Source organism: Pantherophis guttatus, chromosome 7 (genome assembly GCF_059756535.1).
Source record: "Pantherophis guttatus breed Tessera chromosome 7, ASM5975653v1, whole genome shotgun sequence".
Classification (NCBI taxonomy): domain Eukaryota; kingdom Metazoa; phylum Chordata; class Lepidosauria; order Squamata; family Colubridae; genus Pantherophis; species Pantherophis guttatus.
This window is the reverse complement of record NC_142069.1, coordinates 29,727,243-29,740,950: the sequence shown is the minus strand read 5'-3', so window position 1 is coordinate 29,740,950 and position 13,708 is coordinate 29,727,243. Positions and strand designations below refer to the sequence as shown.

The window sequence follows — 13,708 nt, the reverse complement described above, 5'->3', positions numbered from 1 at the left end:
TTTACTCTGTTCTGTTTAAGATTAAGAATGGCTTTATTAACAGATTATTTGCACATGCAGTGGAAAGCACTTGATCAATGATGATGGAACTATAGAAGAAGTTTAAGGTATGGATATTCCAGTTATGTCCTGTAAGCATTTCCAATTCTCTAGTTAACAGAGAATGCAATCTGGCTTCTCATCCCCTTCTTAAATGTTGCTACTATGTGGTATGTTACAGCCACATGAGACATTTTCTCTTTGAGTGAAAAAGACACGCCCTACCCAGACAAAAGCTGATTCATAGCCTGCCAAAGTTTCACCCATGACAGTTAAGTCATTTGTGCATTCATTAATTGTGCATTGGTTAATATTTTTAATCATATGAAACATCATGACCTTAGCTCATCCTACTTCTGCAATTGCTGGAAAACTCTGTCTGCAAAATTATTCCCCAACTCTACAACAGCTTGCTCTAATCTAACTTTGGAAGCAACTTTGAAATTGGAAAATGGAAAGGCAAATGGAACAGAACAAATACTAAAGAGAACAGAATTGCATAATCTGATGTTCTGTCCTAAATGTGTTTACCACAGCCTCTAATTAGTGTATCCCTCTGCTTCTTTAGTGCTCCAGGAAGGTAAAAAGGAAAAAGAACACACCATAGATTTACTGTTTTTTAAATGTCACCTGGACCTGAAAGGAAGAACAATTTCATTTGGGGGGTGGAAATGGTCCATATTCCATTGTTCTACTCTTCTGTCTTTACAGAAAAAAGAAGTCCATCTGTTTCTATTGGTAAAATAGCCAATAGAAGGGCAATGCACTGGGATCACCTGGAGGGAAGGGATTTGCCTACAGAGAAATGAACATCGCAGATGGGTTGAATAGCTAAACAAGCAAAAACAGGACTTTCAATGTGTAGCAGAAAAAGAAAAGGGAAAGTTGTCTTTCTTGTGGACTAGAATCTGGTAAAGCAGTGTTTCTCAACCTTGGTAGCTTGAAGATGGGTGGACTTCAATTCCCAGAATCCCCCAGCCAGCGCTGCTAGGGGATTCTGGGAGTTGAAGTCCACCCATCTTCAAGCTACCAAGGTTGAGAAACACTGCAGTAGAGGATGATCTTGTATGCTCATGACCTCAAAAAGTGATTGGCAGCCCATCGTCATGCTGGAATTAGTCAATTATGCAGATCAGCCCTTAATCTCCCAGCTACAAGCCAGTCTGAACCCCACCCAAATTTCAATAGTATAAATTCAGTAATATAAATTTTCAGCTGATTTCTGTTGTAAAATGCCTGTTAAATCTCTAGTGGATTTAGTGAAGCTATTTTGCTTTTAAACAAAACGTAACAGAAATGTTCCATTTAAACCATGCCCTTTCTGGCAACAGATATTTAAAACAACAAATAACAACAGCAGTTGAAAATCCTGGCCAGAGCAATGTTGACCACCCAAGCAGAGAGGATAAATGAAAGAGCCTATCAAGCCTTCCCTAGAAGGTGTTGAGATGAGAGCAAAGGGGCACTGTAGGTGGGAAGACCCTCTGTTGCAGACCACCCCAGCCTCGTTGGGTTGCTTACACCTTTTATTACAATACCAGCCTTTCCAGACATTGGCCATCCTGGTTGTGACTGATGGGAGCCCAGCACATTTGAAAGATGGGAGATAAGTAAAACTCATTTCAGAGTGATGGAGTCATTTTGAACTGATTGCTACTCTCCCTATGGGGCAAAGCTTCTGTATCCTATAGGGAGGTTTGCAACTGCTGTTGAAAACTGCATCATCTCTTGGCTATGCATTAGTTTTGATCACTAGGGCAAATGGAGAAAGATAAATAATAACACATGCTGTCCTTGGGCCTATTTTGCAGCTAGTCTATGGTTAGTTAAATGAATCTGTGTGTTTAGGTGACAGAAGAAACTCTAGTAGCACCTTTTCTGACTAACTGAACAATTCTTGCTGTGTTTTAATTTTGTTCTTTGAATCTGTGTGGATCTTGATGATTTCTTGTCTCTGAACCTACAAAGAACAGATCCTTGTAGACAGGGATGGGCTTCAAAAAATTTAGCAAGGGGTTCTCTGTCCAGTTGCTGGGTGGGCATAGCCATGGTGGGTGTGGCCTAGTCGGCCTCCTGCACTGCAGCAGGGGGACGGGCTTTTTGCCCTCCCTGAGCTCCAGAGGCTTTCCTCAAGCCTCCAGGAGGGCAAAAACAGCCTCCCCAGGCTCCGGAGGCGCTCTGAAAGCCCGAAACTGGCCAGTTTCCAGCCTTCCCGAACTCCCGGTAGGCCCGTTTTTTGTCTCCCAAGCCTCCACGTGTGCCCTGCACTTACCTGCATCCAAAATGGGTCGCATGGGAACTCATGGGAGGGGTGGGGTGGGGTGGGCAGGGCCACCCAGGAGTGGGAATTCTCCAAACTGCACAGAATCTTAGCTAGAGGTTCTCCCGAATCCCTGCGAACCCCCAGCAGCCCACCCCTGCTTGTAGCAAATGAAAGCAAATAAATTTTCAAGAGATTGGAGAGGCTGTAATAAACAGAGGATGAGCCTCTGTTGTTTAAAAGAAAAACATTAGAGTCTGGACTTTTCAGAATGGATTCCTTAGAGCAGGGGTGTCAAACTCACAGCCCATGAGCTGGATGTATCACATGCTGGCCTCCCGCACCCCCATTTTAACCAAGGGGGAAAAAGTTGTGATACGTCACGTGATGACAACATAACCGTGAGTTTGACACAGGGGTGAAATCCAAAATTTTTCCCTACCGGTTCTGTGGGCGCGGCTTCGTGAGCGTGGCAGAGGAAGGATATTGTAAAATCTCCATTCCCACCCCACTCCAGGGGAAGGATACTGCAAAATCTCCATTCCCTCCCCTCCTGGGGGGAAGGATATTGCAAAATCTCAATTCCCACCCCACTTTGGGGCCAACCAGAGATGGTATTTGCCAGTTCTCCGAACTACTCAAAATTTCTTCTACCGGTTCTCCAGAACCTGTTAGAACCTGCTGGATTTCACCCCTGGTTTGACACCCCTGCCTTAGAGAGTTCTTATAACAACAGTAAAAGCTAGCAAAGCAAGGTAAAGAGAACAATTGCGTTGAACCTTGGCATAGAAAATTAGACATGCATAACATAAAGCAAATCAGGCAGCTACCTGTCAGGAAGATACGGTCATACATTTCAAAATGGCAAAATGCAAATATGCCAATTAATGCTGCTTTTTTATGAGATTGCCTGAGAAAAGTCCCTGAGAGTTAAATAGTATAATCCCTAGAAGGAGAAGGTAAATCTGGTGGACTTGCCTACACAGGGGCCAGCCAGCTTCCATGAATGGGAAGGGCGAGATGCAAACAAAAATGTTAAAAGGAATTGGACATGGGCAGATTTTTTTTGTTTTACCACTTTCATCTTCAGCCAAATGGAAGTCTGCATGCCACTTAGAAGAGGTTGTAGTCTGCATGACTCTTTCCTCACCGCCAGATGGCAGACTGCCTTCTTTTTGACATTCAAGTCAAATTAGATAAAATGGGAACATGGTTTATCAGGACGTTCCTTGTGGCATATATATCAATTTCACATGCCCAGTTTGAAGTTGAGCCCCCCCAGCCAGGAGGTGGGCAAGGCTATCCCCTGGTGGATAACAGGCATCATAGCCAAGAGCAGATTAACTGTAAAGCTTGTCTTTTATAAAATTGGCAATCCACAGGCATTGCTCAGTGCCTTTACTCAGGACGCCAAACTGATTCAGGTATGCAGGTATTCCTTGACTTCTGATCACAATTAGGACCAGAATTTCCATTGCTAAACAAGGCGACTGTTAAGTGAGTTGCATTGGATTTTACAACCTTTTCCTCCACAGTTAAGCAAATCACTTCAGTTGTTAAGTGGATCATGTGGTTATTAAGCAAATCCAGCTTCCCTTCGAGATCTCGTTTGTCAGAAACGGGCTGGGAAGGTTGCAAATGGTGATCACATGACCCCGAGACACTGCAACCATCATAAATACATGCTGGTTGGTAAGCGCGCAAATTTTGATCACATGACATAAGCTGCTATGGTCACACGTGTGAGGACTGGTCATAAGTAACTTTTTTCAGTGCTGTTGCAACTTTGAATGATTGCTAAATGAATGGTTCTAAGTGGAACACTATCTGTATTTTAGAAACCCCCAAACTCTGAGTATATCTCTTCGTTTTTATAAGATTCTTCCTGCCTGACATGGTGATTTTAAAATATATTCATGTGTGATATATTTTGTGTTGGCTTAATAAAAGCCAAATATTTGGCTATTAGGGAAATATCCCTAATATTTCCCTAGTAAGGATTTTAGATTTCCCCTTTTTGCCACATTCTTGTAGCCATGAATATACTTTAAAATGCTTGCATTGCACTTTGAGGTGGCTCATGTGTTTTAACTAGTAGTGAAATCCAAATTTTTTTACTACCGGTTCTGTGGGCGTGGCTTGGTGGGTGTGGTGTGGCATGGTGGGCATGGCTTGGTAGGCGTAGCAGGGGAAGGATACTGCAAAATCTCCATTTCCACCCCACTCCAGGAGAAGGATACTGCAAAATCTCCATTCCCTCCCCTCCTGGGGAAGGATAATGCAAAATCTCCATTCCTACCCAACCGTGGTATTTGCCGGTTCTCCGAACTGCTCAAAATTTCTGCTACCGGTTCTCCAGAACCTGTCAGAACTTGCTGGATGTCACCCCTGGTTTTAACAATTACTGAAGATTATTGTACAAGTTTGTAGCCTGAAATAAATACTTATAAGTTCTAATTTTTCTTCATTTTTTGGTGAATTTTCAGCAGCTGATTATGCAACTTTCTAAATAGGTGAAGCAGGCTTCTGCTAATTTTTTGTTTGTTTTCCTGGAGTCAGTATTCCAAGAAGCCAGTATTCCACCTGGCTTCTACTAGAACTCACAGATTCTTGGTTTCTAGCCAGGTGTTAAGGCAGGGGTGTCAAACTCACATTGTCACGGCAGCGTCAGATGACATATTGGGACTTCCCCCCCTTCGTTGAACCGGGCGTGGGTGTGGCCAGCACATGATGCATCTGGCCCATGGGCCAGGAGTTTGATAGCCCTGTGTTAAGGCATCAGGTTAACTGCTATAACAAACTGGCTGTCTATTTCTGCTAAGTGGTATCCTCCAAATATATTTAACTAAACTCTGTGTTGATGTTGGATAAAACTGAAGTTAGCCAGTAACACTTCCTAAATTATGTTTTTGAAATAAAGTGTTTTTATTCTGGTTTATTATCTTGTTTTATTTTATCTTTAATTTTCTTTTTGTTATAAAAACTGAGATGCAAATAGTTCCTCTAAACAATAACATTTTTTATGTATACAGCTTTTATCTCTCAACCAAGCAGCCATATGCCCAATCAGCCACCCTCGAGGTATATAAAGATGCTTGGTTTGAGAATTCCTGAACTGCGAAGGCAAGAACTGAAAAGACACATCAACAGAAGACCAGAATTCAGTTGCATTTATTTTGTTGCCTTACTAAGCAAAAAAAAAAAAAAAAAAGGTAAGCAGGTCAGGAGGTTGTTTAAACTAGTGAGATGGTTTTGAAATTCATCTCCCCTTCTGTGCAGATATATTCAATGATTTCCAAACCAGTATCATTGGGAAACTTGAACTGATAATTTCCAGGCAATGTAACAGTCACTTCTTTTTTGTCATGTATGAAGGACAGCTAAAAAGAAAAAAAAAACACAATGGAGTGAAATATAGAGTTCAACAGAAGAACAGGATCCATTTAATTAGCCTAATAATAATCATAAGTTGGGAAGCAGTTGGGTAGGTGAAAGAATTGCCAAACAACATCTGACTAATGATTGGTAATTTCATAAAGTTCTTGAGCCTTTAATTATGTGATGGATAAATGTTCTATAAATACAAGTTTGGAGAACATATAGTCTTGCAAATATTACAGAATCCAATTCCCATTAGTCTCACCCAATATAGCCAGTGATCAAGAATGCTGGAAAGGGCACATGTTCTTAATTTCCTTTTTATTATCTACAACAGACTTACATAATTTGAGATCTTCATATATGAAAGACTTTCCATCATTTAAAAAAAAAATTATTGTCACTAGAAAGAGCTAGGAACTCCCCAATGACAAGTTGAACAAGTACGGAGATAAACTGCTCCCAAGAGCTACCCATCACAAAACCTTCAAGAGCATCAGTTGGGACTTTCAGAGGAGTAATTAAAGGGACTAGTAGTGTGAAAGTTGGACCATAAAGAAGGCTGAGCGCCAAAGAATTGAGGCCTTTGAACTATGGTGTTGGAGAAGACTCCTGCGAGTCCTTTGGCCTGCAAGGCGATCAAACCTGTCAGTCCTAGAGCAGATCAACCTTGACTGCTCTTTTGAAGGCCAGATCCTGAAGATGAAACTCAATACCTTGGCCACCTAATGAGAATGAGAAGGAAGGACTCACTGGAGAAGAGCCTAATGCTGGGAACGATTGAGGGCAAAAGAAGAAAGCGACAACAGAGAATGAGGTGGCTGGATGGAGTCACTGAAGCAATCGATGTGAGCTTAAATGGACTTTTGGGGAGGATAGAGGACAGGAAGGCCTGGAGGAACGTTGTCCATGAGGTCATGATGGGTCGGACATGACTTCGTGACTAACAATTGACTATTCAATTTAGACATGAATAATGTCTAAATTATTCTCTAGGTGTATTGGAATAGAATGCTGATAAACTACTGGCTGGCAGAATGGGCATTTTTATCAAACAGGTACAGAGTAAATGTTGGGGAAAGCTGCTCCTTAATTGCCAAGCATGCACACACGCACATTTTGTCTCTTCTTGTGCCCTTTCAAGTCTCACCTCAGTACTTCCACCCTCCTGGAAAGGGAAGTTGGTCTCCCTGAGTTCTTTCCCCCATTGCCCTTTGTTCCTGGAGTTGCACACGATGGTTCTTACGTCTCCATGAGCATCGAAACGTGCATTGAGATGAATTAGAAGATTTTCTTGATCTTTGCCAAGATTTATTGCAAAACTGTGAAGGATGGAGGAAAAATATGGTAAATTCCTTGTGCAGGAAGAATAACAGAAATAGATTGATTTGTGGCATTTATATCCCTCTCTTCCAAAATCACTGAAACCAAAATATTTTCAGGGCAATTTACTAGAGCATAAAACAAATTACTCCCAGCAGTATTTAATACAGTATCCTGCATTTATGCTTTATTTCAGTTTAGGTTAGCAAGCAGCATTTTAATGTGATGTGAAAAATAGTGGCAATATGTACATATGAAGTATTTGCCCGGCACCCTTATTTATTCATACTTTATTAACCCTATTTTTTTGGCTCAACAAGACACAACGAAGTAGGCTTAAGTGTGCTTGGCTAGTTTGCAGTATGCTCCACAAATGCAGCCACTGAGAATGATTGTGGTAGCTTTCCCCTTCCCTCTTTTCACATTATAATCTGGAGCAAATTCAGATGTTCTCTCTCACTCGTACAAATGTTTCCCACTGAACACACTTCTACTCTGATAAAGAGCAATGAATGAAGATAAGAATAAGCATGCATGAGGCAGGATGGGGATCATCAATGGGAATGGAAAATTTCATGCTGGTAATTTCGCACCAACTTCAGGGTGGGTGGGAACTCTGCAACATGGTAATGGGGAAAAGGCATCCGCTGCCAATTCCAAGCTTCTCCCATCCCAATTTAACAGCCTGGCAACTGCCTCGCCTTCCCCTAAGGCAAGCTGAAGCAGTCACATAGCAATGTTCTTGCTCAAGCATCTTTCCCAAAGAAGATCAGTTCTCTTGGCTTTCATTAATATCATTTGTCTCTTCCAAGGATCTTCCCTGCCTTTGGGGTACAAGTGGGAGATGTCTAAGCCAAATAATGGGGATGATTTTATTACCAGTAAGGGAAGAGTCGGGGCATGTCAATTCTCAGAATATCTGTCTCAATGACAAAATAGACTCCCTCAAGACTCTCTACAGATGCCTAGCACACTCCCCACTAACATCATTGGTGCTTGCTAGAAAGTGTTACAATTCCCTTTAACTAGGAGTGATGGGAGCTTAAAAGCAGCACATGTGAAAGTCACCCGCTTGGGTAAGTCCATTGTGTAGACAGAATAGCATCATTTTCATAATATCCTGCAACTTTTCTCTTTCAAATTGTACCTTTGTGCCACATGAATTCCTTTTTTTTCTTAAATGGCCTTCAATGTAGATTTTATTGCTATAATTGGTACTTCAATATATTTTAAGGGGGAATGCTCCTTGCTGTAAGCTTTTTGGCAAGATGCTCCACTGTTTATCCATTTGGAGTGATTTCTAAAATATTTTCTTGCCCAGACCTGTTCCTCCTCTACAGATCCCTCAATTACATTTGCTTTCATGCCAAGCCAAATATTAAGGACTGATTATAGCACTAAATGGTGCTGATCGTGCAGTTTTTGCCAAGAAAAAGTCTCCAGTTCCTTTCCTGATATAGTTTTAAAACTTTTTAGAATCATAGGTGAGAGCTGTTGGTGATGTGGCTAAAGCATCAGGCTAGAAACTGGAAGGTTGTGAGTTCTAATTCCATCTTGGGCACAAAGTCAGCTAAGTATCCTTGTGTTAATCATTTTTTCTCAGCCCTAGGAAGGAAGCAATAGCAAACCACTTCTAAAAAACCTTGTCAAGAAAACTGCAGAGACTGGTCCAGGCAGTCTCTGAGAATCAGACATGATTTAACAGAAGAGAAAAAAAAACGAGGCATATGTAGTAGACAAATATCCATTTCTGGAAAAAAAAAAAATCTCCAAGAGTCAAATGCCAGGCTTTGAAAAAAAAAATCAAGATCATTTTTCTCAACTTTGTGAGAAAAGTCTTTAGGCATCTCCACAATTCCTAGCCTGAATGACATTTGAACGTGCTGGCTTGAGCTGTTGAGCTGTGATCCAACACATTTGGAGGACACTTGGTTGAGGAATGCCACAGTATGAGTCAACAAATGGACAAACGTGTGTCTCTAAAAATGGAGGCTCAAATTGGAAACCACAGTTATAAGAACTTACGCACAGTTTTCAAATCATCATGCTCATTCTTTCTAGAAGACCACCAAATGCAGGTTACTGTGTACAGTGAATAGAAACATGTTCCAAAAGGAGATAGAAGAAAGGCAGAAAATGGGGCTGCTGCCCAACAGCTGGTTTTATTTAGTTTCTTGGCAGGAGTAGCAGAGAACAGGGGGGAGGTGTTCAGAGATGAGTCATTGGAAAATGTTACAGTGGCATTAACCCTTTTCTAGCAAATTGTCCATGGAGATTCTCAATCAACCAGGATATGGTTGTCCCAATGATGTTTTTCCCCAAAATATGTTTTGCCTTTTGGAAAAAAAACAACTTTGGGATCTTTTAGAGTAAGAGGACGGAAGAAGCAACAGGATTCTTCTGTTTCATTAGTGAGAACTACGAAGTTCTACCTCCTACTTGCATAGGCCCAGACTATATTGTACTGTATTTCACTGGAGAATATATCAGTGTTGAGAGTCAGGGAGATGATCTTGATAGAAATATGCAAGAATCATTATATAAACAAAGAGGGCTGAAACACACTAAGACTATTTTAAGTCTCAGAAAGCAAGGTAGTATCCAGAAGTAATTCAGGCAATCTCATCCCTGATTCACCAGGATACAAGAAGGAAGGAAGTAAAGCACATCAGATGTTCAAGAGGCCGGTATTATGTCCCATCTCAATAAAGTACAGTTCTAATTTAATGTGGACTTGATTTTCTGGTCTGGTCTCCTGATGGGATTGGCAATCAGACAGGTACAAGAAATTTCTTTATGTTACTTAACAATAGTTCCCATGCATTTTGGACGAAACCATTAGGATTAATTTTAACAATCTGGCATCTTCCAGATGTGTTAGATATCAATTCTTACTGTACATCTGGTCATCACCTAGTGGGGAAAGCTTCTATGAACCAATACAAGTTTCCACTACACATGATTCTAAATATGTTCCAAATTATCTTATTAGTGATGCCAACTTACCTCTTACATCCTGATAGAATATCACCTTTCACTGTTACCTTCTGGCCAGGTGTAATGTTCAGTTTAGTACAAACAATTCCCTAGAAAAAGAATTCCAAAAGCATTTAGTGAGTTGCTCCTGTAGCCCCCCTTGTAGGAAACACCCCGCCCCCCCGTAAATTGGAATCTACATCTATTATGAACAACTGCTGTTGGGTTATTTGAAGCCAACAACTTGCTGCATTGATAAAACATATTATTGTACCAGGTGACAGGGAAATATGGTCATGTAGTATTTGAGGTCCTTTAACTTCAAAACCGATGAATATTCAAATTAATTCAAAACCTTTTAAAGTCTAATTATTTTATCACAGGAAGGGATTGGCAAAGTTCTCTTAAATATGGAGGAATTCATTTTTTTAAGCCTGTGTTGAAGTTGCTATCATGTTCTATTGTTTGGATTATTTAAAAAAAAAAATCAAATGTACAAATTAAAAAAAAATACAAGTAGATTTTACCCAGTTCAAAGATTCATTCTAGAAATGATTGCAATATCATCACCTCAGCCAACAACAATGGAATCAAACCTGTAATATCTCTAGAGGTTAACTGGGTGGAGAAAAGGTGTTCTAAGCAAATAAATCTGGTACAAAGTTAATTGGATTAGCAGAAATAAAGTATATTCATGAATCGCCCCCATAATGCACCTGGATATCTGTTTTGTTCCCAGGTTAGGATACTGTCATATAGTAAAGTGGTCCACTAACCAAACACAAATTTATATTTGATACTTCTCTGCTAGTCCAAATAATGTTTGGCGAGAAAAAAAAATAGGAATGATATTTCTGCATAAATCAGAAGGGATAGCATAATTGGTTGTTTTTCACAACGTTTTATATTATTAGACGGGAGATTTATAATCTGCACTGTGTTTAAAGAAAAACCCAGGAAATTAATTATTCCGTATTAGCATTAAGATGTTATCTTTTAAGTAGGCAGTTCTGCTGAAAATGAAATGATAATCACGCAATTAGATTATTTGTTGCTATTGACAGGCAAAAGAAAAATCCTCCTCTTCCTTCCCTTCCTATATGTTAAACATAAGAGTGGCCATAACTTTGACCACATGCTCCAGCATTTGGCACTGTGGGGTTCTAGACTGCTGTATTAAGGCAACCATAAAACAACAGAAAGAGCCTCATCTGCTCTCTCTCAGCTGGCATTCTTTTGCCTCCAGACCGTGACTATTGCAGCCTCATCCTGCTTTTTTCTATCCTGCAAAACCTAACAGAGCTGAGAGGAGAGAGACAAGTACTGGGCTGAGTCATGATGATGCCAGCCACCCTTTCTCTTGCTGCATGCTGAATTTCACTATTGGAAAGGCTGGGTGAGAGTAGAAGAGAAATGCTTCAAACCCATATAGCCATCTTCTGCAAGGGAGGGGAGCTCCTGCCCATTTGACTGTCTATGCCAGGGATATGGAAGAGGGGAAGAGTTGTTCTGACATCACCATCTGATAGTTAACTTCTCCACACTAATTCATAACTGGAAGCTTGTGGAAAATCTCAGAAGTAAAAGATGGCACTATGAAAGTTTCCAGTCTTTTCCTTTATGGGAAGAAGGCTAAATTCGACTCCTATCATATTGATCCTGAATGCCTGATGTGATTTTCTTCAGGAAAACCGTTTTCAATCCCCGTCTGCTATTCAGAGAAATGGTTACAAAAGCCTTTGGGCTATGTTTAAGAGATTAAAATTGGCAAAGTATGTTTTATAAAGAGACAAAAGAAATCCTAGTTTTTTCTGATGCCTAGGTTTTTTTTTAAATAAAGCATCCAAAACAGAACTCAAACAAGCAATATTTCTTCCTGCCACTGAACTAAAAAAAAAAAAAATGGGAAAAGATTAATTTAATTTTTTTTCTGTTGTAAAAGTTAAGTTCCCCATAAAAGAGAGAAAATGATAGATAAGGTGAAGAAAGGCCTAATAGGGCAACGCCTCTGCAAGTCTATGCCAGCCTGAGCCACACCAAGTTGCCCCAAGACTTTGAACATTCCTGTTATTTATTCCCCCCAACAGATGTCTTCAGTTCCTTCAAAACTGTGGATTTAAAATCATGCTAGACTTATATTATAATAATGAGATTACAGAGTCTGCAAAACTGGAGCTTCCATCAGCAGTTTTTTTCAGCAGTTTTCTGCAGCTATTGCAAAATTGGGAGAAAGTGGATAGGATGAGAATAGGGAGAAAAAAATTGTTAAACTGAAGCAAATGTAAGCCAAACTTCTCTTCCCAGATATACTTCCACAAACTTTCCCCAAACAAATAAGACAATTACAATAACCTCATAGCTATTCAATACTTCAGAAACCCTGTGCTAGATAGAAGCCTGTTAAGAGACCACACATTCTATTTAAGATTTTTATCCAATTTCATCTTTCACTCTGGTACTATTAATTCAATGACAACTTTTAGGAAAAATTAATCAGCCAGCTCAAAATCAAGGTCCCCTTTCCAGGAAGATCAGGGTATCTCGCCTCTGTTTGCCACAGCAAGAAGGCAAGATACTCTACTCTAATTTGAATGCCTGACTTCAGCTATAGCCGACATCCTTAAGCATCATACATCACTGCCCCATAAACTCACAGCCATAGCTCTGTTCCTTGTTCCTGCAGCTCACGGAGAAGATCCTACACAGAGATGAAGGGAACTATGATGCCACTCCCTTGCTTTTAAATACTCTGCAACTGAGGAATTACAGATGCTACCAACCAATAGAAAAGCAGCAGTGAATGATGGCTGGAAGGATTATCAAGGCAGTTATTTGTGGGGGATGTGGCAATGTGGCATAGTTTTTTTTCATTATGCATTGAGGCCAATGGAAAATACTTTTACAATGAGAGGGTTTTATTGTCCAAGATTTCTCCCCTCCCAATTTATATTGAGTACTTGGCAGGCACTTTCTAGGCCTCTTTATTGTAAAAGCCTATCTAGAGACCAGAGCCAAAAGATTCAGAGATATTTTAACAAATGGCTTTATTAAAAAAAAGATGTGGGGGAAGCTTAAATCAGAAGTGCTGAATTAATCTATTGTTAAGGCATGACTCTTATATCTAACTGAAGATATCTAATTCGTGTCCAACAACAGCGATGGCCACACATTCATTATTAGATTGTTTTGTTATCTGACTTCCTTCCAAACAGAGATTTTATCCTAATGTTTTTCTCTTACCTGTCATATCTCCAGGCTGAGACAGAAATATAGTTGATTTTAAACTCAGGAAGGATTGCGGTGTGTTTTTCCTTAACCAGAATGATTCTATTTTAGAATATTTTGTGGATTATTTTCTGGGTCCTTCAAGTCATTCTTCCCATGAAAAGAGAACATAACCATCAACAGTTAATATGACGAGCCTGAAATCTTATGATCTATGGGAGGGCTTAACAGGGATCATAAGATATTTTGCATTTTCCCTCTGGGGCTGAAGGAAGAATGGGGAATTTGGTACTGAAAAATCCTTCTGCAAAATTTCAAAGCGACATCTTTGTCACACCAGAAAATCTCACATTGGGAAGGATCAAAAGGAGGTTCACAGGCTGAGGCTGTAAAACTGCAACATGCTAGTTGAAAATTCTGAAAGTTGCAAATTCATTATTTTTGAAGGACATCAGGTTAGAGCAGGGGTATCATACTCAATTTCATTGAGGGACGCATCAGAGCTGT

At 40.1% G+C, this 13,708-nt stretch overlaps 1 protein-coding gene across 1 annotated transcript; it reads right to left on the bottom strand.

The window, feature by feature from the left end:
• Nucleotides 1-5,454: 5,454 nt before the first annotated feature.
• On the bottom strand, nucleotides 5,455-12,864 carry LGALS1 (galectin 1). Its single transcript, XM_034402723.3, has 4 exons — nucleotides 12,631-12,864; nucleotides 10,007-10,086; nucleotides 6,828-6,999; nucleotides 5,455-5,679 (listed from the first exon to the last, which is right to left on the bottom strand). The coding sequence occupies exons 1-4, from the start codon at nucleotides 12,634-12,636 to the stop codon at nucleotides 5,533-5,535; spliced, it is 405 nt and encodes a 134-aa protein (XP_034258614.1). The 5' UTR covers nucleotides 12,637-12,864; the 3' UTR covers nucleotides 5,455-5,532.
• Between the last annotated feature and the right edge of the window lie 844 nt (nucleotides 12,865-13,708).

What these genes read in the sequence shown, in the direction of transcription:
- LGALS1 (XM_034402723.3), bottom strand. An exon ending in ATTCTATCAGGATGTAAGAG is followed by an intron (nt 7,000 to 10,006) that starts GTAAGTTGGCAT and finishes CATCCTTCACAG; the next exon opens with TTTTGCAATAAATCTTGGCA. An exon ending in AGGAGGGTGGAAGTACTGAG is followed by an intron (nt 5,680 to 6,827) that starts GTGAGACTTGAA and finishes TTTTCTTTTTAG; the next exon opens with CTGTCCTTCATACATGACAA.